This window comes from Lissotriton helveticus, chromosome 12 (genome assembly GCF_964261635.1).
Source record: "Lissotriton helveticus chromosome 12, aLisHel1.1, whole genome shotgun sequence".
Taxonomy (NCBI): Eukaryota; Metazoa; Chordata; class Amphibia; order Caudata; family Salamandridae; genus Lissotriton; species Lissotriton helveticus.
Genome location: NC_136073.1, coordinates 107,464,896 through 107,488,747, shown reverse-complemented (window position 1 = coordinate 107,488,747; position 23,852 = coordinate 107,464,896). Strand labels below are relative to the sequence as shown.

At 43.1% G+C, this 23,852-nt stretch overlaps 1 protein-coding gene across 1 annotated transcript in view; it reads right to left on the bottom strand.

The window, feature by feature from the left end:
- LOC144799500 (hydroperoxide isomerase ALOXE3-like) overlaps positions 1-23,852 on the bottom strand; it is a 149,883-nt gene that overhangs the window by 63,679 nt on the left and 62,352 nt on the right. Inside the window, exons 5-8 of the mRNA XM_078670851.1 lie at positions 22,345-22,448; positions 22,063-22,235; positions 21,574-21,717; positions 17,587-17,790 (exon numbers count right to left, since the gene is read on the bottom strand). Coding sequence (XP_078526977.1) covers positions 17,587-17,790; positions 21,574-21,717; positions 22,063-22,235; positions 22,345-22,448 — 625 coding nt within the window. The remainder of the gene's footprint in view (positions 1-17,586; positions 17,791-21,573; positions 21,718-22,062; positions 22,236-22,344; positions 22,449-23,852) is intronic.

Genomic DNA, 23,852 nt, shown 5'->3' with positions numbered 1-23,852 from the left:
TTTCCTTATTCTGAAAAAAAATGTTCACCAAGCTGACCTCATTCCATTGAGGTTTTTATCTAAGTGATGAATTTCACGATTCAGCAATATCTTGGGGAGGGTTAGTATTACCATGTTGCCACATGTGGCCGCGACACTGGAAGGCATGCAGAGCTGAAAAGGCTACCTTGTTGAAGATTCCTTGTATCATGATAAAGCTTTTTGGAGAACAGTGAGAACAAATGTTTACCAAACATTTGAAGTTTGCAAACAGGCTCTTTCATATAAGGGCAAGAGTTTAGTTCCATCTTATCTCTCAAAATGTATTTTCAATCTTCAAGATCTTCGACAAAGTAATTTTCAGCCAAGAAAGTCTGGGAAGAAGTCGGATACTAGGACCTCTTCTGCAGGACAAAATCAGCAGCAGTTGGACTGTTGGACAGCGGAGGACAATCAAGGTCTTACAGGAGGACGCATGCAAGACTTTACTTTGTCTTGGAGGGAAGCTTGTTAGACCAACAGTACATGGAAGTGGTGATGTCTGGTTATCCTAAAGACTTCATCTCCATGCCTCCCGTTTCAGGTCTCATCCCTGCAAGGCACTAGGATTATGAGAGTAGAAGGAACACTCGGAATTCCTGCCATTTCTCCTTTTGATAGACCTTTTTAGTTGGCTGAGAGGTAAAAGGGAGTTACCATTAATCAACCAATTTAATTAAGATGTAGTTCATTTGGCCAGGCAATGAGGATCAGGAACCCATGGGTAAGGTTAAATGGGCTTATTAAAAATTCAAAGCCAAACTGATGTAAATCAATCTCAAAAACATTTTATGAAGATACAGACCCACCAATTGAGAATGTCGAAAGAAGTCTTTGTAACATAAGGCATACAAGAAATGTAGTTTCAGCAATACAAAAGATAAGAAATAGGATTTGATGATCTATGTACAGTGTTCGATCCTTCTATCTATGCATGAATAAATCAAAAGTTGCCTAAACTAGTCATAAGCTAATTTTAGGAAGGGGGTAACCGAGTTAATATGGGGAAAGCAGAAAGGTGTCAGCCTAGTGGAGACTTCATTAAAGGTTCTCTAAACCAGAACACTGTATAGCATAAAACCACACAATGGAAATATGGGCAAAAATGTCTGTACTTCTCTGAGTCCAAAAGGTAACAGTGTGAATGCCAATTAAACCCACAAAACATTCAATAATTACACAGCATTGACTCCCTCTCACAGTAGAAATTGCACCAGGTTAAAATATTGGACCATCAGACCAACTCTTCAGTTCACTCCAGGACTGGTGGAGGAAACTCAGAGGACTTCCCTGCTACTTGAGGCCTGCTTTGTACCTCAGATTACTGCTCTGATGCTACCACAACACTGCCTTGCTACTTGAGGCCTGCCTTGTTGCTTGAACCCAGGACTACCAGAGTGACTCCAAGGGCGAGCTGGCTGGCTTCCTGTTCTGAGCTCCATGGACACAACAAGCTCAAACAACTTTGAACATGCACCTCGGCACCTCGGTCCTGCTTGAAGTGAGTCCATCCCTCCAAGTTGAGCTCATCCAGGTCTGGACCACTGGATGGGGTGCCAAAGGTGCCAAAATTCCAAACTTGGGACGTAGAAACGTTTCCACCAAGAAGTGACGAGAACCAACTGAAGGCCAGGACCTATCTGCTCCCTGATCCACCCAAGGTGCATCGCTGGTTTGCCTTACTTTGTGGTAACTTTTCCTACTTCCTTACTTCTCCACTCACTCTTTCCCTTTTATCACCAAAGTTCCCTGGCTTTCACTCTCCCCACTCCCATGTTATCTATCTCTCATCTCCCACTCCCCTCTCCTTTTTCTCTGTCATCTGTTTCTTCATCTTTCCTACCTGGCTCGTCCTATGCACAGTCCTTCTTCTTTTCCCTGTCTCTTCTTCTCAAAACTCTCTCCCCTCCCCAGTGCGTCCTTCTAATATCTATAATGGTTCCTTCCTTCCCCTTTGTCTTCTCTTTGTTAGTAACAGTTCTGAAATCCAGTTTTGAATTTAAAAAATGCTTAATTGATTTAAGATATTTAATAACGAAAAAGTTGTATGTTTGTAAACGTCTTACCCTGCACTGTGTCTTTTGACAACCAGGTTCAAAATGGGACAGAATATAGGCACACACACCAAAATAAAAGTGGCCACCAATTGCAAATTAGGTAGCTAAAAAAGTTGTCCACGTTTGCTAATCAGGTAAGTTTTTACCGTGTAATGACAAGATGAGGTATTCCGCAAGGTATTGGAGACTACTTGCATTTGAGCATGCGGCAGGCAATATCATAGAAATCAACAGTAAAAAATGGCCCAGTGACTCCTGAATCCACTCAAACCTGCTATAGCTGCTATAGATTCATGACACAAGTTGTAATATTATTTTATATTGTTGTGTATCTTTAATGTTATCATCTACTGCATTTCATTGCATAGGAATAGAAGTGGTTAACGTCGCTGGAATCCTGCTTGCACTTTATTGATCTGCTTGCACTTTATCTGATGGCAGCGATTCTGAACTCAATTCAAATCTGCTGTAGCTGCTTTAGATACCTGATGCAAGCTGTCATATTCTTTTATATTGTTGTATGTCTTTGGTTTAATTGTCTGCTGTATTTTATTATAGAGGGAAATAAGTAACTAAGCAAACAAATACAATAAACCTATTCTGAACCACTGTATTCTATGCCACTGCATTCTATGGGGCTGATTACGGTGGTGGGCCCGCCATCCCTGCTGCAAAATGGTCCGCCCGCCACAGGTGCAGAGATCCCGCAAAACGAATTAGGATGCGCCCGCCACACTGGCGGGCGCATCCTGTATTTTTACATTGCGGCGGGTGGCAGCACCCGCCACAATGTAAAAATACATGGTTTGCATGTGCATGTACAACACGGCAGGCACCGTGCGGTGCCTGCCACCTTGTACATGCACATGCAGGGGGGTACCATAGGTACCCCCACTTGCAGCATGCCACCCCCCACGGGCCCACAACGGGCCGCCAAAGGCATTCTCTGCCTGTCTTTTTGCGGCGGAAACTCCGCTGCAAAAGACAGGCATCATAATGCCCACTGCGGTGCCTGCACGGCACTGCCTCCATTACCCCATGGTACGGGTCCCGCAAGGTGGGCAGACGGTCTTTCCGTCCGCCGCGGTGCCTTTCCCATTCCCACTGCCATCCTAATTTGGCAGTGAGAATATTCAGGGTGATGGCGGGAAGTCCGCCACCACCGGTCCTCGCCGCCGGCCCGGCGGTGGCGGACTTCCCGCCATCGTAATCGGCCCCTATGCTACTTCATTCTACGCCATTATAGGGCAATGCAGTCTATACCAGTCCGCCCTCCTCTCCTCCACGGTACTCCAAAGTACACCACTCTATGTGGTTCCACTCTGTACCACTCCAATACACGGCACATGATGACACTCTAATCTACAACACTGTACTCCACTTTTTGGAATTCCACTCCACTCTCCTCTACTCCACTAACTTATATTCATGCTAAACAGTATCCACGCTGGTGTACAACATGGCTAAAACATATTGGCAAAACCAATAGCTCTTGCATAGGCGAGACTGATTGGCTTTGCCAGTGCTTGTTACATCTGGTATACATACATGGAGTTTTACTCAGACCTCTTCATTGATTGGTCTGTTTGTCATTTACATTTTATTTCCGCCAACCACATCATTGGACAATGGGTCAACCCAATTCAGCCCCTGGCTCCACTTATTGTGAGTGACTGCTGTTTTAAAAAACAAAAAAGAAATGACAGCGTGTGTTCCTGCTAGACCCTGATTCTAACAAGAAGCATGGGGCAGCATATTGGCAGCATGCAAGACATCATAAACTTGCAGATACAACAAACTGTGTGAACCGTGCTGGACAGACAATTAATTGAAAATGCAGCTTTAAGGAGCAATTTTTAGACTGCTGAGATATATATTATCATAGTAGTGGTCTTGCTTAGGGTAGGAAAAGAACAGTAGACTTACCATAGTTGGTTTACCCACGTGAAATTTGAGCTGCAAAGTATTAATTATTAGTTTTTTATCTCTTTGAGAAAGAAACGGACTGTATTATTATCATGGGTGAATAGCAATAAAAGCAGGGCACCTTCAATATACATGACTTAAAATCCTGGAGAAAATCAGTGGCTTTAATTTAGTAATTGGTCCTGAAGAAGGTGGGATAAAGCTCAAGGAACCATTGAAACGCTACGTCAACAAAATACTTTTTTTTACATTTTCATTGCATACAGTGGTTTTCTGTTATTTTTAGACCAAATGTTTTTGATGATATATCTGGTTCAACAGATGATAAATTATATTAGCAAATGTCACTAGTGTTTTATGTGTATTTTATTACATATGTATGTGTTTCTAAATATTGTGGTTGAAGCATAATTGTTTTTCTTTTACATCGAAGTTATAGCTGTCTTGTGTTGGTAATTAAGCATCCTCATAGCAAAAGTTTGGATTTTAACAATAAGTCCAGGGGAAAAACTTTTGTATTGGTTTGGCTGAACCCCATCCCCTGTGCCTTTATAAAGGGGGTTGCTCTCTAAATTGTTGATGGGATACTGCTTGCTCATAATGTGCACTTGTGCCTAAGAAGCAGCTAAATTAAATTATTTCGACTGTTGGACGCATGTGGACTTTTTTCCTTTTTTCAATTTAAATGAAAAAGGTTCCTCTTGTTTTCTACTTTTTTCTTATTATTTTTATTTTCTTTAGAAATGTTTGCATGGAACAAGAATACCAGATATGGACCTGCTTGTAAGGCTCTGTAGTCTGCTTTCAGAGTGTGCATGGTGGTGAGAATTTTTAAGCGGATCATCTGTTGTACTTAGTGTACATCACAAGCTTTCAAAAAAGAAAGTGGCGGAGAGTTTTTTAACATGGTCATATACAATCAGCTTCTACTAGTTCTTGGAATGCATGGGCAATCTCACAGAAAAATGAAAATTATTTAAACAAAACTTTGAGGTTAAATCTATATTGAGAATGTTCCTGCATAGATAGATCCTTAGGGGCTGATTTACACCAGCCTGCGATACCCTTGCGCCACCATGGCACAAGGATTGACAGATGCATCAGATATTCCGACTCATCTGTTGGCCCAAAAGTCACGCATTGCTGGAGCCGTGCCGCAAGCACGACGCAACTCCCGCAATGCATTTTGAAGCCTATTCCCACTACATTGAGTCACTCCTTACCCCTGCTTGAAGCAGACATAAGGTTTAGACGCAGTGGTGTCCTAGAAGAAACGCAGTAAAATCTTGTAGATTTCAATGCATCACTTTTACGAGGCTTTCCTGCGTGGGAACGCCCACCCTGCATACATTATTCGTTATTCAAGTATAATGTGATGCAGGGCTTTACAACATGACACATTTCCCTAGATGTGTCCCATTGTAAATTGGCCGCATTTTTTTACCCCACAGCTGCGTCACAAAAGTGACACAACGGCAGCGCAAAAGTGTTGAAAGGGGCTCGTAAATCTACCCCTCAGTGCCTCCTTTCCCTGCACCGACTCCTCGTTTTTGGCCACCTCAACGAAACATGTGTTTGTGTTTATAGTTTAAAAATAACAAACACAGCCAACATCTACCCTGCCAACAGCTTGTGCTGCTCCTTCTAGATCCGGGAAAGTTATTTGCCATTCTAGTAAATTATGTAAATCCATGTGACCAGAAGTAATGATCGAAGCTAATAAAGATCCTGTTGTTGCCTGAAGGAGGACTCTCATTTACTCTTTAGTGGTCACACAAAAATCACGAGTGCAGCCTGAAGTTGTGCAGCTTGCTCCTCGTGCCTCCCCACCATTGACTTTTGCTAAACATTCATCTCCAGTGAGAAGAGAAACTGATTTAAAACTAACCAGAGCTGAGCATGGAGATTAAAGTTGGACGTCAGACCCAGAAATAATTTTTAACCAAGCATCTGGGCCATCTGCAACTAACACCCATTTGGCCAGCTCAGGCTGTGTCATTTAGGACTGGAAGCACAGCTGTCCCAAGATTTCAGGTCAAATTGACATTTAACAACTGAGCACATTTTTTAGATCCGTGGGCCTCATTTATGAAAAGTGACGCATCGCTGCGTGAAAACAGCGATGCTTCACTTTTCACTGCGCCCTCCTTGCGACACCAATGATGTGTCATATTTACAGTATGACGCATCATTGCGCAAGGAGTTACAGATACGTCAGTATTTCTGACGTATCTGTATGGCGCAAAAGTGACGCATTGCTGGAGTGTGTCACAAAAGTGACGCAACTCCAGCAATGTATCCTTTCACATGGGGCAAGCCCCATGTGAAAGGGCCTGCGTCAGTCTTACGCCTGCTGTGAGGCAGGTGTAAGAAATTGACGCATTTGTGTCCTAGAAGTGGTGCAGTGAAATCCCATAGATTTCACTGCGCCACTTCTGCGACCCTTTCTTGCGTCAAAACGTCCCCTTGCCTACATTATACCAGGCACAGGTATAATGTGGCACAGGGGTTTACAAAGTGACTCATCTACCTAGATGCGTCACTTTGTAAATATGACGCAACAAGGCGCATTTTTTACGCCACAGGTGCGTCACGAAAAGTGACGCACCGGCGGCGTAAAAGTGACGCACAGCCTCATAAATGAGGCCCTTGGTTTCCAACCTTTCCACCTGGCAAGCTTGCATACCAGAGTCTTTTCCCTGCGTCAACTCCTTGCAAAAGAAGTCATGGCGGAAATCCTTTGTCAAATCTACCTTAAATGTGGCATAAAATTGTTTTCTGACTTAGCTATTCTACAGCAAAAACGGTAGTAAATTAGTGCGTGGTACATTAACACTCTCCCTGCATGTGGTGTTGTCAAAACTATGTTTACAGCATCATTTATATATTCTGTTGCTTTCACAGAATCAGAAAAAATCAACAAATATATACTGGCACTCGGTAAACAGCGCAGTCCCTTTGTTCATGGAGATGCCAGACAGATATAGCTATTTTTGTACGGCAAAAAAAATAGAGAAACTGGGGGCATATTATCAAGGACCAGTGTTAAAATTATCGCCGTTTTATCGGCAGGAAACTGCCGATAAAACGGCGATAATGGGCTGAGATAAAACGCCCTTGTTAATTCCCATAGAAGCCCATGTTCTGATGTTAACCTAGGCTTCTATGGGAATTAACAAGGGCGTATTATCAAGCCCATTATCGCCGTTTTTTCGGTAGTTTCCTGCCGATAAAACGGCGATAATTTTAACACCAGTCCTTCATAATATGCCCCCAGTTTCTCTATTTTTTTTGCCGTACAAAAATAGCTATATCTGTCTGGCATCTCCATGAAAAAACGGCGATAATGGGCTTGATAATACACCCTTGTTAATTATCAATTATCAAGCCCATTATCGCCGTTTTATCGGCAGTTTCCTGCCGATAAAACAGCGATAATTTTAACACCGGTCCTTGATAATATGTCCCGGTTAGTTGTTGATGGTTCACCTTTCTGCATTCCTTTTATAATTAGAAACCCTACATTAGTGGCTTCCGCACCATCAACATATTTTTATGGCAAGCAGTTTTATAGAAGCAAATTACATTTTCTCCATTGCAAAACTATATGTAATATCCTGGAAGACTGATGCAAAACTAAATCAAATCACGCCTGAACTTTAATATGAGACAATTACACACACCATAGGCATCCATTTGGCCTGTGCCATGAAGATATGCATTTTGCAAGCACTCACCTTTGGGTTCAGTGACTAAATATCGAGGGACATAATATGGAATCTCCAAATTATCGACTCCAAAATATCGAAGTACAGAATATAGAATCCCTATCTACAAACAGGTAAGTACTAAAATATCAAATCCAAAATATATATTTTTAAAATATAGTTAACTAAAATATCGAATTTGTATTAAAAATAATATAAAAGTAATTAAATATTAAAAACAATTAAATACAAAATTCTTAAAATAATGTAAAAAAGCTTAAAATGTAAACATAATAAATGTAATGTAAACAAAATAGAGATTTTGTTGGATAGTGAGAGGGTAAAAATTACTATTCCCACTCCAGTGAGTGCAACAGTAGGGAAAACGTTGGATAGCGTAGGGGTAAAAATTACTATTCCCACTCCAGTGAGTGCAACAGTAGGGAAAACATAGGATAGCGTAGGGGTAAAAATTACTATTCCCACTCCCGAGTGTGCAACAGTAGGGAAAGCATAGGATAGCGTAGGGGTAAAAATTATTATTCCCACTCCAGTGAGTGTAACAGTAGGGAAAGCGTTGGATAGAGGGAGGGTAAAAATTACTATTCCCACTCCGGTGAGTGCAACAGTAGGGAAAGCGTAGGATAGCATAGGGGTAAAAATGACTATTCCCACTCCAGTGAGTGCAATAGTAGGGAAAGCGTTGGATAGTGGGAGGGTAAAAATTACTATTCCCACACCACAGAGTACAACAGTAGGGAAAGCGTTGGATAGCATAGGGGTAAAAATTACTATTCCCACTCCAGAGAGTGCAACAATAGGGAAAGCGTTCGATAGCATAGGGGTAAAAATACTATTCCCACTCCTGAGAGTGCAGCAGTAGAGAAAGTATTGATTTAATAATAAAATAAGATTAAATGAATTATCAATACCAATAAAAAATGAATTAAAAATAATTACCAATTAATAAAATAGATTTAGCAATTTGAAAAAATTAATTACCAATTAATAAAAATAAATTACCAATTAATAATCCATTATCAATTAATTATCAATACATATAAATAAAAATAAATATTTACTTTATTACAATTAAATTACTTCCCACCCTATTCCCCTATAAACCCACAACCCACTCCAAATAATAACAAATACAATTAACATAATTATCAATTATTCAATGAATAAAAATTAATTACCAATTAATAAAAATTAATTACCAATTAATAATTAATTATCAAGCAATTAATTATCAATACATATAAATACAAATAAATGTTTACTTTATTACAATTAAATTACTTCCCACCCTATTCCCCTATAAACCCACAACTCGCTCCAAATAATAAATAATACAATTAACATAATTATCAATTGATCAATTAATAAAAAATAATTACCAATTAATAAAAATGAGTTACCAATTAATAAAAATTAATTTCCAATTAATAATTAATTATCAATCAAGTAATTATCAATACATATAAATAAAAATTAATATTTAGTTTACTATAATTAAATTACTTCCCACCCTATTCCCCTATAAACCCACAACCCGCTACGGGATTAAATTCCGCAAAAATTTAATTACATAACACTTTAAAAAAATTAAACCTACATTACAAAAATAATATATAATTTCAACACATATCCTACCATACATAACACTAAAAAAAAATCGATATTAGGGAAATCGATATTTTAAATTCGATATTATGGAAATTGATATTTCCTACCCCAATTTCGATATTATGAGTAACTATATTTTGGTAATTCGATATTCTGTCCTATCTATATTTTGGAGTCGATATTCTGGCCTGTCTATATTTTGGAGTCTATATTTTGGTCGTTTACTGCAGGGACCACCTACTGTTATAAAGGTTGAGGCTGCACGTCTTCTGACCTCAATGACAGTGACACTTGATCAGCTGCCACCAATATGGGATCAGGCGCCAACATTTAGGTGTTAGACTCCAAGATCCAACTTAACTGAGTGGAACAATACGTTTTACCATTGTACTGATGCCAGAGAGGTCCTTCTTCACGCGCACTACCTTCAGCAAAGTTGCACTCAAGGAGCTACAACTAACCTATACTAGTTTTTTTTATAAATTCCTGCTCAGCAACTAAACATTTGCTGATCCATGATCTGATCAAGCAGGAAGATGGTGCTATCCCAAGTTAGCAGAGACCTGGATTTATGACGATGCATCCACTGTCCAAGACACTGCTCATCCATCAGATTTTAAACTCCTCAGATAAGTGGCAGAGGAGGAATACTGATGCCCCCACATTGCACTCTCCAGCTACAATTCATTTGTGCATTTTATGGCTTGGTTTTCCAATGTCCTAATTCTTCATCCCCACAATAATTTATAGTCCACCAGGAGATATAATCCATCTTTTATTGAGTCTATTTTGGACCTAGCACTGTCCAACCAAGATCTAGTAGCCAACATCTTGGTCATAGTTGACTTGAACCTCTAGGCGCACATCCCTAGCAGTGCCTAGAGGTCCTTCAACACCCAGACATGTGTCAGGGTGAGAAAAGTTATGAGGTGCATAACATGAAACCCTACCAGACATTCTTGGATACACTATAGCCAAAAGGCTGGTACGACCGCCTCGTATGACACCCCAACCTACTATTTCTTAAAGAAATAAGACTAGCTGTATAATTTATTTGATAATTATTTTTTTTAGAATAATCTCAGAAAAGTCATATAGGTTATCCTGTGTATCGATGGAACCCCTTTATATCCTAACAACATTCTCATCATGTGTAATGATTAGGCCCTAAAAGAATAGAAACACTTCTCTGCATCCTGCTGCAAGAAAACACATAATATTCTCGCTTCTTCAAAAGCATGGTTCTCCAAAGTCGGTCCTGGAAGTCCAGATCCATGCCAGATTTTTAGCATATCCCCGTTTAGATAAATGTAGCTATCTTAAAAATCTGACATGGATCCAGCCCTCCAGCACCGACTTTGGAAAACCCCAAAAGGCTGGTACGACCGCCTCGTATGACACCCCAACCTACTATTTCTTAAAGAAATAAGACTAGCTGTATAATTTATTTGATAATTATTTTTTTTAGAATAATCTCAGAAAAGTCATATAGGTTATCCTGTGTATCGATGGAACCCCTTTATATCCTAACAACATTCTCATCATGTGTAATGATTAGGCCCTAAAAGAATAGAAACACTTCTCTGCATCCTGCTGCAAGAAAACACATAATATTCTCGCTTCTTCAAAAGCATGGTTCTCCAAAGTCGGTCCTGGAAGTCCAGATCCATGCCAGATTTTTAGCATATCCCCGTTTAGATAAATGTAGCTATCTTAAAAATCTGACATGGATCCAGCCCTCCAGCACCGACTTTGGAAAACCCTGTGCTAAAGTAACCTTTGACTCCATGGATCCCTAGAGACTCCTCTCCAACCAGCCCTTCATTAGCAAAGTCATGAAGGTCGAAGTAATGCACCAGATATAAAGTTATGTGGAGTCCATATTTTACTTGACAATCAGGTTTCAGACCGAGAAGGGGCAAAGAAATGCCAATAGCTGATATTATGAAATACATGCTTCCCGTTGTCGAAGAGGGGAAATTTAAATACTACACGTCCTGCCCACCACTTATGGTTCACTGAATCCAAAATATGGTAAGAACTCCTGGAACATGTGCTGAATCAGTGGACCCGCTCTTCAGTAGAGCCAATCTTTTCAGACTGAAGCCGGTGAATCATACCTGGTGCTGCCTCTGGCTCATTTAGGACAGCCCATGGGGTTTCATCATCAGAACTTACTTTGCGTCTTCAACAGTGAAGCCTGTTCATCATGTAGGGTCCTCAGGGACTTCCATTGTCCTATCTCCTCAACAACAGGTAGCGGAGACCATCAGGATAGGTCATCTAACACAGATGGAGACACTAGATGAAGATTTGCATCTGGTGTAACTTGTAATTAGGTAGGCCAAGGCAGGTCAGCATATCCCGCAAAGACACTGAGATCACTCCATCAGACTTGCAAGGTGGCCAGAGCACCGACCTGATCAGAGCCATGGTGATGGCGAGACAGGACTTCTGCATTATTTTCCATGAAAGAGCTCCAAAGTAGGAGACTATGGTACTGCAGAGACTACAATTCTAGGCAAGAAATCAGAGCACATCACCCAGGCACTCAGAGCCTTTCATTGAGTCCTGGTGTCTCAAATGTTCACAATTTTAGGTCGAGCGGCAGAGTGTATGCGCTGCTCGGTCTGCAAGACTGCTTTAGTAGAATTTGGGAGAGAAGCTGCACCCACTCTCCTCTCATATTTTTAATGGCTTGTGTCATTGTCTTTCGTAAATGCTGCCTTCGGATTCATTAATAGGCTTGCTAGTCCCTCCTTAGTACGGCCTTGTCTTCATTTGTACCCTCCCATTGCGACTCGCCCCTTTACTTCGGTTGTTACATGGGACCTGTTAATTAGTCTGTAAGCACTATTTGTTTTATTGAGTTTCTCTTACTGCAGGCCGACATGCGCTGCTTCAGCTGAAACCGCTTGCGTTTTTTTAAGCAGCACAGCCGCCCTCATGACATGGCCACCTGCTTTCAATCACTTTAACTCTGCATTATCTTGTGTCTGTTTCAAGCCTCCAAGTAAAATGGATTTAGTAATGATTAGTGGATTAAGTCATGTGAATTCCAGGTAGTACACAATTCTGTGCTAATGGGCTGAAGCTGACAACAGCACATCTGTGTTACATGTCATCTGTACTAAAGCCACCTGCAAGTTGTTTTCAAAAGCTTGTTTTATTAACAACAACACCAATACCACCACCAATACCACCACCAACAATACCACCACCAACACCACAAATACCACCACCAATACACCACCAATACCACCACCAATACCCCGCCACCATCAATATCAGCACCTCCACCACCTCCAATACCATCATCACCACCAATACCACCTCCAATACCACTACTACCACCACCACCAATACCACCAACACCAATACCACGATCAACAATACCACCACCAATACCACCACCAATAACACTACCACCCCCACCATCAATACCACCACCTCCACCACCACCAATACCATTACAAATACCATCACCACCACCATCAAACCCACCAACCCCAACCCCAATACCACTACCAATACCACCACCACCACCAATATCACCCCCACCAATACTACCACCACCACCAATACCACCACCACCACCATCAACATCATCAATACCACCACCAATACCACTACCATCACCACCAATATCACCACCACCAATACCACTACCACCGATACCACCAATGCCATCACCACCAATACTATCACCACCACCAATACCATCACCACCACCAACACCACCAATAATATCACCACCAATACCACAAACAATACCACCACAAATACCACTACCACCACTACTAATACCACCACCACCAATACCACAACCCCACCAATACCACCACCGATACCACCCTCACCAATACCACCACCACCACCAATACAACCATCACCACCACCATCAATACCACCATCAATACCACCACCTCCACCTCCACCAATACAACAACGCATACCACCACCACCAATACCACCACCATGAACACCACCAATATCACCACCAATATCACCACCAATAAGACTACCACCACCCCCAAAGCCACCATCACCACCAATACCACCACCACCAAAATCATCACCACCAATACCACCACGACCAATACCACCACAAATGCCACCACCAATATCACCAATACCACCACCACCAATACCGCCACCTATACCACCGCCAAGACCAATACCATTGCCAACACCAATACCATCACCAATACCACCACCACCAATACCACCACTAATACCACCATCAATACTACCACCAATACCACCACCACCAATACCACCATCATCCCCAATGCCACCGCCAATACCACCACCAATACAACCACTAATACCACCATCACCAATACCATCACCAATACCACCACCAATATCACTGACAATACAACCACCACCACCAATACCACCACCAATACCACCACCAATACCACCACCACCAATATCACCACTACTGATACCAATACCACCACCACTAATACCACCACCAATACCACCATCATCACCAATACCACCACCAATACCACCACCACCCAGAATACCACCACCAATATAACCACTAATACCACCACCACCACCAATACCACCACCAATATCACTGACAATACAACCACCACCACCAATACCACCACACCAATACCTTCAACACCACCACCACCAATACCACCACCACCAAGACCACCAATATCACCACCACAATACCATTATCATCAATACCACCAACACCACTACCAATGCCAATACCACTACCAATTCCATCACCACCAATACCACCACCACCACAAATACCACCACCAATACCACCACCACCACCAATACCCCACAAACAATACCACCACCATCAATACCACCACCAATACCACCACCACCAATACCAGTACCACCACCAATGCCAATACTACCCCCACGAATACCAATACCACCACCACCAATACCAAATCTACTCCCCAGCACGCGTATATAGGTAAATACTGGTTTCCCTCCAAGTAAAGAGTTAAGTACAATAAATAAGTCACAGAATCTGTACAATTCTTAATCTCTTTTGTCTTGTTCACACCGCACTCGGTGGTTGTTTGGAGACACCGGGATGTTATGCTGTACTCTGCTAAGAGAGAAGATATTGCGTAACTATTGAAAAAAGGAAACAAGGAAAACTTGCAAAGAACATTTAACTTGGAGTCTTCGCTGATAACTAACAGAACCCCTGTGTGGGTCAGAATTAACACCACATTAAAAAGCTTTATACTGGGACAGTATAGCTTTGAGAAAGTCGTGGGTTCACACCCTGTAGCGACGAAACACGTGTTGGTTGTGGCCGAGAAAACCAGAATAAAAACGTGAACAAGACAAAAGAGAAAAAGAACTGTATAGATTCTGTGACTTATTTATTGTACTTAACTCTAGGCCTGGGCGAAGCACTACGCTCCGCTCGCGGAGTTTGCGAAGTTTTTGCAACTTCGCACTACGCGAGCGGCACGTAGCACAGTGCGAACATGCGTAGTGCAGCGTAGCGTAGTGCAGCGCTCATTTTTTGCTTGTTCGCGGTCCTGAACCTCATGTTCGCGACCGCGAGCAAGCAAAATGACATCCCGGCGAGATTCTCAACGCGAGGAGGTCAGGTTTCTCATTGTGAGTGGTTGCGCATGCTCGCGACCGCTCTCAATGAGAAACTACCTGTTCGCGTTGAGAAAGCTGCCGCTCGAGTAATAATCTCCTCGAGCAGCAGAAAACTACAGCTCGCACTGTGCAAGATGCCGTTTTCAATGCTTGCACAGTGCCGGATGCTTGTCCGCACTGTGCAATCATTGAAAACGCATCTTGCACAGTGCGAACATGCTACTACGCAGCTCGCGTAGTGCTACGTGAAGTTCGCGTAGTGCGAAGTGCACTTCGCGTAGCTTCGCGTAGCGCTACTTCGCGAACTACGCCCACCCTTACTTAACTCTTTACTTGGAGGGAAAACAGTATTTACCTATATACGTGTGCTGGGGAGTAGATTTGCGTTTGAGGTTTTGTGCCCAACTGGTGGAATTTAGTGGATCTCCACACCCTTTAGCACCGTAAGATTCACACTTTGATAATAAATACAATAAGTGTAACTCAATCCTGTGGCGCCTTAAAACCGTATTAAATAACCACTCAAATCGATATCACCACCAATACCAGCACCACCACCCCAAAACCACCACCAATACCCCCACCAATACCAATACCACAACCCCCAATACCATCACCACCACCAATACTGCCACCACCAATACCACCACCAATACCACCACAACCACCACCAATTCCATCAATGCCACCACCACCACCAATACCAGCAGCAACAATACTACCACCACCAATACCACCACCACCAATACCACCACCAATACCAATACCACCACCTCAGTGCCTCTCACTCACTAGTAATAGCTGGGGCACTGTACGAGGCCGGAGCTGCAGCCGAGACCATCCCTTCCTCCCTCCATGCCTGTCATAAAGCACAGCCCACCCTGCACCAGGAGGTGAAGCCAGGACTTTACTACAGCTGGAGTTTTTTTTATTAGGCTAAAGATAGCAATGATATTACGCAATACCACACTGCACACTCAAATGACAGAGAGGGCAGGAAATACCCCCCTCCCGCTCTTCCTCCTGAGCCGCAACAGTGTAATCACAGAGCGAAAGGTGTTGGAGTGCTTTGCCTGTGTTTATAGCTTGGATAATATTTAACTCTCACTTCATACTTTGTGTCTGTGTAATTTACAACACTCACACATCTTCTTCACTGCACTATTTACCACCACTTTGAAGACTTCGCAGGCCGGTCCCTTCCTCTGATATTTAGAATCTAATAAGCGGTTGAGACGGTCCTTTATTGCAATGCAAAAGGTCTTGCATTTGCAAGAGTTTAAGCTATTAGTATTATAAATGACAATGCCTGTTATTTATGTTTTAAAACCCAAAACATAAATAAAAGGTATTGTCGTTTACAATGCCAATAGCTCAAACTCGCGTGAACGCGAGACCTATTGCATTGCAAATGCTTGTTCAGCACTGTTTTCAAATCTTAGAGAGCCATGGCCAACAATCCTTAAGTTAGTTTTCCCTATGCCAGTGGTTCTTATCCTGTGGTCTGGGGAACCCTGGGGGTCCGTGAAGCCTACTCCGGGCGTCAACGACTGCTTAGAAAATTAAATAACATTAAGAGATTAATAAAGTGTATATAAATAAGTAAAATTTAAAATTTAAAAAGTTCTGTAATGTACAGAATTCATAAATCGGAGGCTATAAATTAAATTGATATCCTCTGATTGATTTGTAGAACAATTCAAGGGCATCAAACAGAATATAGTAGAATTTATAAAAGCGCCAACCTTCCCATTAACATTAAAATTATGATTGATTTTTTCATATCTGTTTGTGAATTAAATAAAATAATGTTATCATTTGTGCTTTGCTTAGTGGTTCAAATCATCAAAATTGCATAAGACTGGTTCATCCCATTCCAGATATAACTATATGGGGGGGAGGGGGGCAGGAGTCCAATCATTATTCAGTGGGTTTGCTGGATTGCAGAAATTATTAAGTGGGGGTCCACAGTTTAAGAACCACTGCCCGAAGCTATGACCAGAGTCACAGCCCAGGAGCCAGCAAATGCTATCCTGATCTGAAGTATGGTTCACCCGCAAGTCACGTGGAGGCAAGACCATTTGGGTGACAGGAACACAGCTCTGAAAGAGTCTGTACAAAGATCTTTCGTTGCAGATTACGCTACAAACAAGCTTCCTCAAAGATGTCTTTCCTTCCCAGCCTGGCCCTTTCCAAGAAGGGGCAGGGCCTCACAGACCTCAACTCGACCCCTCCCACTTCCGGGACCTAAGTTCCCACTTAAGATTCGGTCCCTCTTGCGGCAAAGGATGCAAAACATGAAAGAAGGGGCTGGGTCAAGATTTCTTGCCTCATACTATACCATAAGTACTACTAGGGGACTATAGGCACTAAATGGTTCCGCAGCTGCAATTGAGAAAGCCTGACCATTTAGGAGAGATCTTTTCACCTTGAGGACCTGGAGTTAAAGCATAGTGCAACCTGGAAACAGCTTGTTTTATTAGAGCAAAAGCTGTTAATTTATTACAGCAACCCCAAACCCTCAATGAAACAGCAAATTTTAGGATTTAGCCAGATGTTGGGAAGGAAGACACTCTTCCGCGACAGAGACCTTCCATCCAACTTATTTACCCTCCTGCACTCCCAGTCATGCCCCTTACCTTGTATACAGGGTGGCAGGAGGGCAGCTGGTGCAGAATGGAGACCAGGATCACCTCAGCGAAGAGATGCGTGCCCAGATAGTGCACATGCGCCTGTTGAACCAAGAAGTCAGTATTGCGTACCCACAGCTTGGCCAGAGTCCAGTCCAACTCAGAGTCGCTGGGCAGAAAGATTGGATTTTCTGGCCCCGGGGTTTGACCGATCTGCAGGAGAGGAGAAACAATGTGGGTTAAATGAAGCAGAAACCAGAGGTCCAGCTCCTTGGCAGTGATTCCCTGTGCTTGGACATCCAGGGGCAGATTTACAAGCCCCGTGCAACACTTTTGCGCCGCTGTTGCATTGCTTATGTGGTGCAGCAGCGGCGTAAAAAATTCAGCCAATTTACAACGTGACGCATCTAGGGAGATGTGTCATGTTGTAGAGCCCTGCGTTACATTATACCTGTGTCAGGTATTATGTATGCAGGGTGGGCGTTCCCACGCTGGAAAGCCACGTAAAAGTAACGCAGTGAAATCTACAAGATTTCCCTGCGTCACTTCTAGGACGCCATTGCATCAAAACCTTACATATGCAGGCGTAAGGAGTGATGCAAGGTAGTGGGAATAGGCAACAAAATGCACTGCTGGACTTGCGGCGTAATTGCGACACAACCCCAGGAATGCGTCACTTTTGCCCCAACAGATGCGTGAGAATTTCTGACGCATCTGTCAATCCTTGCACCATGGTGCGCCGTATTGTAAACACTGCGGGGCTTATTTAGAAGCCCCACGTGCCAGCCGTACGTCACTTATCCCATGTTAAACATCATGCAAAAGTGGTGCAAGAGGCTTGTAAATATGGCCCGGCGCATCCATGGTGGTGCAAGGGTTTCTCAGGGTGGCGCAGGGAAAGTGATGCATCTCTACAGAAGCGTCACTTTCTTGTAAATCTGCCCCCCAGTTTTTCAGGCTATCCATCCACAATGAATCCTAATAGAAATCCTTTACATTCTCTATGGTTTTCCTTGAATTCTTGCATGGATCCAGAGTTCTAGGTCTTACCATGTCCCCCCCAAAGATATCGCAGAAAGTACTCAAGGCAATATGAATATGTCTTTGATGTTGAATTGCCAAGTAGGCTAACTTCTTTTGGGAAAAACGCTTTTGCAGAACCTGCTTGGCATTGCATGGCTCTGGTTTGTGACCCTCTGAAAAAACTGTGTGGGGGGGGGGGGGTAAATCCTTCTGGTATGCCCTGAGAAATGTCTCTGTTTACCTGCTTCTTACATCTCATCGACATGCCCCCAGGTCAACAAGAGACCAGGGGGCATATTATCAACAAAGTGGCGAAGAGAGGCGTTAGCCATCTTGGCTTAACGCCTCTCTTCGCCACTTCGGAAACGCTAGGCTGCACCATATTACCAAGAATATGGAGCAGTCTAGCATTTCCCTCTGCGCTGGCGATAGGTTTTACAACTTATCGCCAGCGCAGGCACCCTTGCACCAGAGTGCAAGGGTGTCTACAAGCGGGGTTGTTTGTTTATGTTCAGGAAGGAGTTCCTTCCTACACATAAACAAACCTTAAATCCCAATTTGTAACTTACATGTGTGCTGCTTTATGCAGCACACATGTAAGTTACAAATTGGCATTTTTAAAAAGAGGTTTGTTTATGTACTGGAAGGGACACCTTACTGTACATTAAGAAACCTTGGCATTTTGCATTTTCCATGTGTGCTGCACAAGGCAGCACACATGAAGAAAAGCAAAAATGAGGAGAAATGAAGCATTTCTCCACGTTTCGCCACCTTAACACCAGGATTTTTCAGGTGTTAAATTCGGCGCTGCCACCTATTATCACCAAGCTTGATAATAGGTGGCAGCATCGAAGTGAATGGGTGTTGCGGTTGAACGCCCACCGCAACACCCACTGCACGCCCTCTTTCAGGATGAGTTTATCGTGAAAGGGGCCCTATTACCAAGGCAGCGTTAAGTCAATTAACGTGGCATTAAGCCACGTTAATTGCCTTAACGCTGCCTTGATAATAGGGCGATGCAAATATCGCCGCGTTATCGGCAGAAAAGTGCAGGTAACGCGACGATAAGGGGCTTGATAATATGCCCCCAGATGCCCAGTCCTTGTCTTTTATTTAACATACCAGTGTATTACATGGAATGTGTACGAGGGACAATGTTGTCTATTCCTGTCTGGACCTGCCAAATCACTCGTGGCTTCTGTGCTCTTTTATGAAAAGCTCAGCGACAATGTCAACAACAATAGTGGAAAGAAACGCTTGTCGCTATATTATGAGCAGGCCCAATGGAATGCTGCAATTCTGCAGCTGTGGCATTTTTCGCATAATTATGGTTTTGCCGCATTTGCCACATAATCTATAATCACTGCATCATTTTTAGATTTTAACCAAAAAAACAATTTTGTTTCTAGCTCATTAGGATCAAAGGTTACAAAAAATGCTGCTACGTGTGTTGCCGTGCAGCGAAAAGCACTTAACAAAGGTTGGTTGTTCACCTCCTAGCTTTATGTTGCTACATTTGGCTGTTAAACTAATACTAATACATAAAAACTTTTGTCCAGACAGTATTATTATGTTTAAAAATGACAAAATAGCGACCTAATGCTATCACAAAGTGTGCCGCATTGTGGAACATGATTTGCATTTTCTTTCCGCATAAAGGGGCAGATTTACAATTACTGGCGCATCCCTGCAAATTAGCAGGGATGGGCCAGTAATTGTGCGCCGCAGCTCCGTCACCCATGATGCGCCGCATTTACAATGCGGCGCACCATGGGGCCAAAACGGCAAATATGCGTCACGCATCTGTGCCGTAAAGGCGGCGTATTGCAGCAATGCTCTGGGGGGGGGCCTATTCTTTCAATGCTGCCTCAAGCCTTATGCCTGCTTCAAGCAGGCGCAAGGTTTTGACGCAGCATTGGCCTAAAAGTGACTGAGTGAAATCTTGTAGATTTCACTCAGCCACTTTTAGGAGGCATTCCTGCGCAGGAACGCCCCCCCCCCCCTGCGCAGGAACTCCTCCTTATGGCGCAGGACTTTACAACGTGACGCATCTCCTAAATGCGTCACGTTGTTAATACTCCGCACCATGGCGCATCTTTTGCGCCGCTGCTGCCTCACAAAAGTGACGCAACGGCGGCGCAAGGGGCTTGTAAATCTGCCCCCTAATTAGTAAACCCTGCCGCATAATTTGGTTCACCCTTTCCTCATAATTCCAGTGGCCCTGACTATGAGATAAAAACAGAAAGCATCTCTCCAATGCATTGCCATCTACTATTGGGAGAGACTGTTTTGCTAAGTACTAACCAGTGAATTTCCGAAATCTTGGAATCTGCCAAGTAAAAAGTAAAACATTTATGATTGTTCCTTTTGGGCGGGCTGGCATGCTTTTCTCAAAACCTCTCTCAAGTTCTCTTGCTTTTGCCAAGTTTTCATGGTGTTTCACTATGCAATATTTAAAAATATTAACGACAGATCAATAGCTTTGCACTGTATTTAAGGCAGAAGATTACACCTTAAATGTGTTCTTCGGCAATTAAAATTTTAGACTGTCTTGAAGTCTATGACCTTCAATCAAACTTGAGGTTCTGTAAATGTAAAGGTTCTGTAAAAATTAGATTCAGTCTGTGGTATCTAATTGTAATGTTTTTATGACTTAAAGCAAATATTTTAAACTGCAAGCAGTACATTATGTGAGATGTTGTCTTGGTTTGCTTTGGCTGAATGAAGTGGACAAGAAGCCAAACATTGGATCCCAAGGCATTGAGAAAGGAAAGCCCAAGCATGGAAAGTTTTTGCCCTGGTGATATGGACCAAATAGGCCACCCTCTGTAATGTAGAGTCTTCTATGCTAAAAGAATCTGGAGGAAGAGGTACCTGGAGGCTCTTTGGTCAATGGGCGCCTATCGCTTGCTAAGCCCCTGTGACTGGTACACAGGTCTGTCTATCAAATGAGGCGGGGATCCTGCTAAGTACCTGGATGGCGATAGGAATGATATCATCGGCTGGGGTTTTGTAGAGGAGGCACATGGGGCCTGCGATGTACTGCTGCTGTCCTCGGATCACATTGGCGGGAAAGCCTTCAAGGACCTCGTAATCCGCTATAAAGATGTTGCCTTTCTGCAAAATAGAGACAAAAGTGAGCAAGATGAGGATTTGGTAAGTCATGTAGCAGGATTCTTCTGCTGAACATGGGGGTAATACAAGCACAGACACTACATTCTAGCCAGCAGAAGGAACCCCCAGGCCTCAGCTCATGACTGCATTGACCATTGAAAAGCATATTTTAGGCACATTAGGAATCCTGGCTGCCCCTCTAGAATAAGAGACACACTGACAGTCAGCCTGGGCTTCAGTTGGTTGTATTCCAACATTAATATTTTGTCCCTGGTCTAGAAAAATAAATTGTCAAGTCTGTTCCTATTACAAATCTTTTCGCCGATTGCCATTTGTTGACATTCTTACCTGCAGCTCATCGTGGAGGCTGGTGTGGTTGCCCAAGGAATACTTAACCATCTCATCTGTCACCGGGAAGTTGGGTGGAATATCGGTGCACTTGTGGATCTGCATCGGGTTTGGCCCATTCAGGAACTCATAGCCGAAGAAAGTGTCTTCCTTCCAGTGGTGGACCACATAGTCTAAGAAAAGGAGTAACCAATGTAGAGCAATTAGCGAGTGGGATCATTCTTAGAAGAGTGAGAAAATGCAAGTGCCAGGTCAACAATGGAAGCAGCGAGGAGCTCATACCTGGGATTTCTGTCTTCTTTTTCCCGAAGACCCTCTCAATCTCTTCAAAAGACTTCCAAGATTCTTTTAGATTTAACAGGCCCTTCAGCTGCAGCTCTAGGGTCCTGAGCATCACAAGAAGAAACAAGACGGTCAGTTCAGAACACCATCCCCATGTCATTTACGTAATCTTATGCCCTATTGTGATGTGGCGAGCAACTGTGGCCACAAAGTATCCTGTGAAGCTAAACATTCATCAAGCCAACTATATAGTTTTCTGTTGAAACATTAATTTATTATTTTTACAAAGGAGCTGCTCTTAGATGTGGTGACAGGTAAGAGGGAGGAACTATCTGGTCCGCAGAGCCCAATGTCCAGTACTACATATTGATCCCCTAAATACACCAATACCTATGCCACAGAGTCTATGACTGGGGACATATTGATATGTCTCAGGCAGAGCACCTTCCCTCAGGTTAACTTCCACAGAATTCCAGAGGAATATTCTTTCCAAGGAAGGAATCACCAAACCAGAGTTCAGAATTAATCATTGATGGTATAGCAGCCTAACGCCACCTGGGCACAATACTTTGCTTTCAAGAATGGCTGAAAGTCAAGCCTTTGCCTTCATTGTCTAGGTCTAGTCTGATGCATATCATGATGCGTGTCAGCTATGCCCCTCCTGGAGAAGTATTCAAGAGATATGTTTTGGCATTCTGATCCGTGATGTTTTGTGGCTCCCAATCATCCAAAGTTGTGATGACATCCTTGGCTCACATTGCGGTAGCAGCTTTAGAGAGACCTGGGCAGAGCTGCTGATAACATCTTAGCTTTTGGAAAGGCCTTGCTGCTCTTGCGACTTCTGTACTTAAGTCTATGTTCGGAGATATTATAAGGAAATGCCTCTTTTTGTATGGTCACCCCTATGTTTTTCGACTGATGCTGCTGGTTTTTCAACTCTAAGAGTGCACTGAGACCTGCTAACCAGACAAAACACACAAGATGATGGACGGAATGTTGCACAATGGCAAAACATTCACCCCCAGTCACAGATCTGGGTTTAATCCATCGTTATTTTGCTCACGCAGCCACCCCAGTTCAGACATGGCCATATGTAAATCAGCCTTGACCCTGTGCCTCATGGGAACAGTCCAGCCCGAACTGCCAAGCCATGTCTTCCCTGGACCGGAATCAAGCATCCTAGGACCGGTTTCTGGCTATCAGCCGTCTTCAGGCAGGATAGCTTGACTCCAGTGGAGTAGTGAGCACGGGACCCACGTCTGGGCATACCCTTCCCACATAGGGTGAACAGCAAAACACACAAGATGATGGACGGAATGTTGCACAATGGCAAAACATTCACCCCCAGTCACAGATCTGGGTTTAATCCATCGATATGTTGCTCACTAAGCCACCCCAGTTCAGACATGGCCATATGCAAATCAGCCTTGACCCTGTGCCTCATGGGAACAGTCCAGCCCGAACTGCCAAGCCATGTCTTCCCTGGACCGGAATCAAGCATCTTAGGA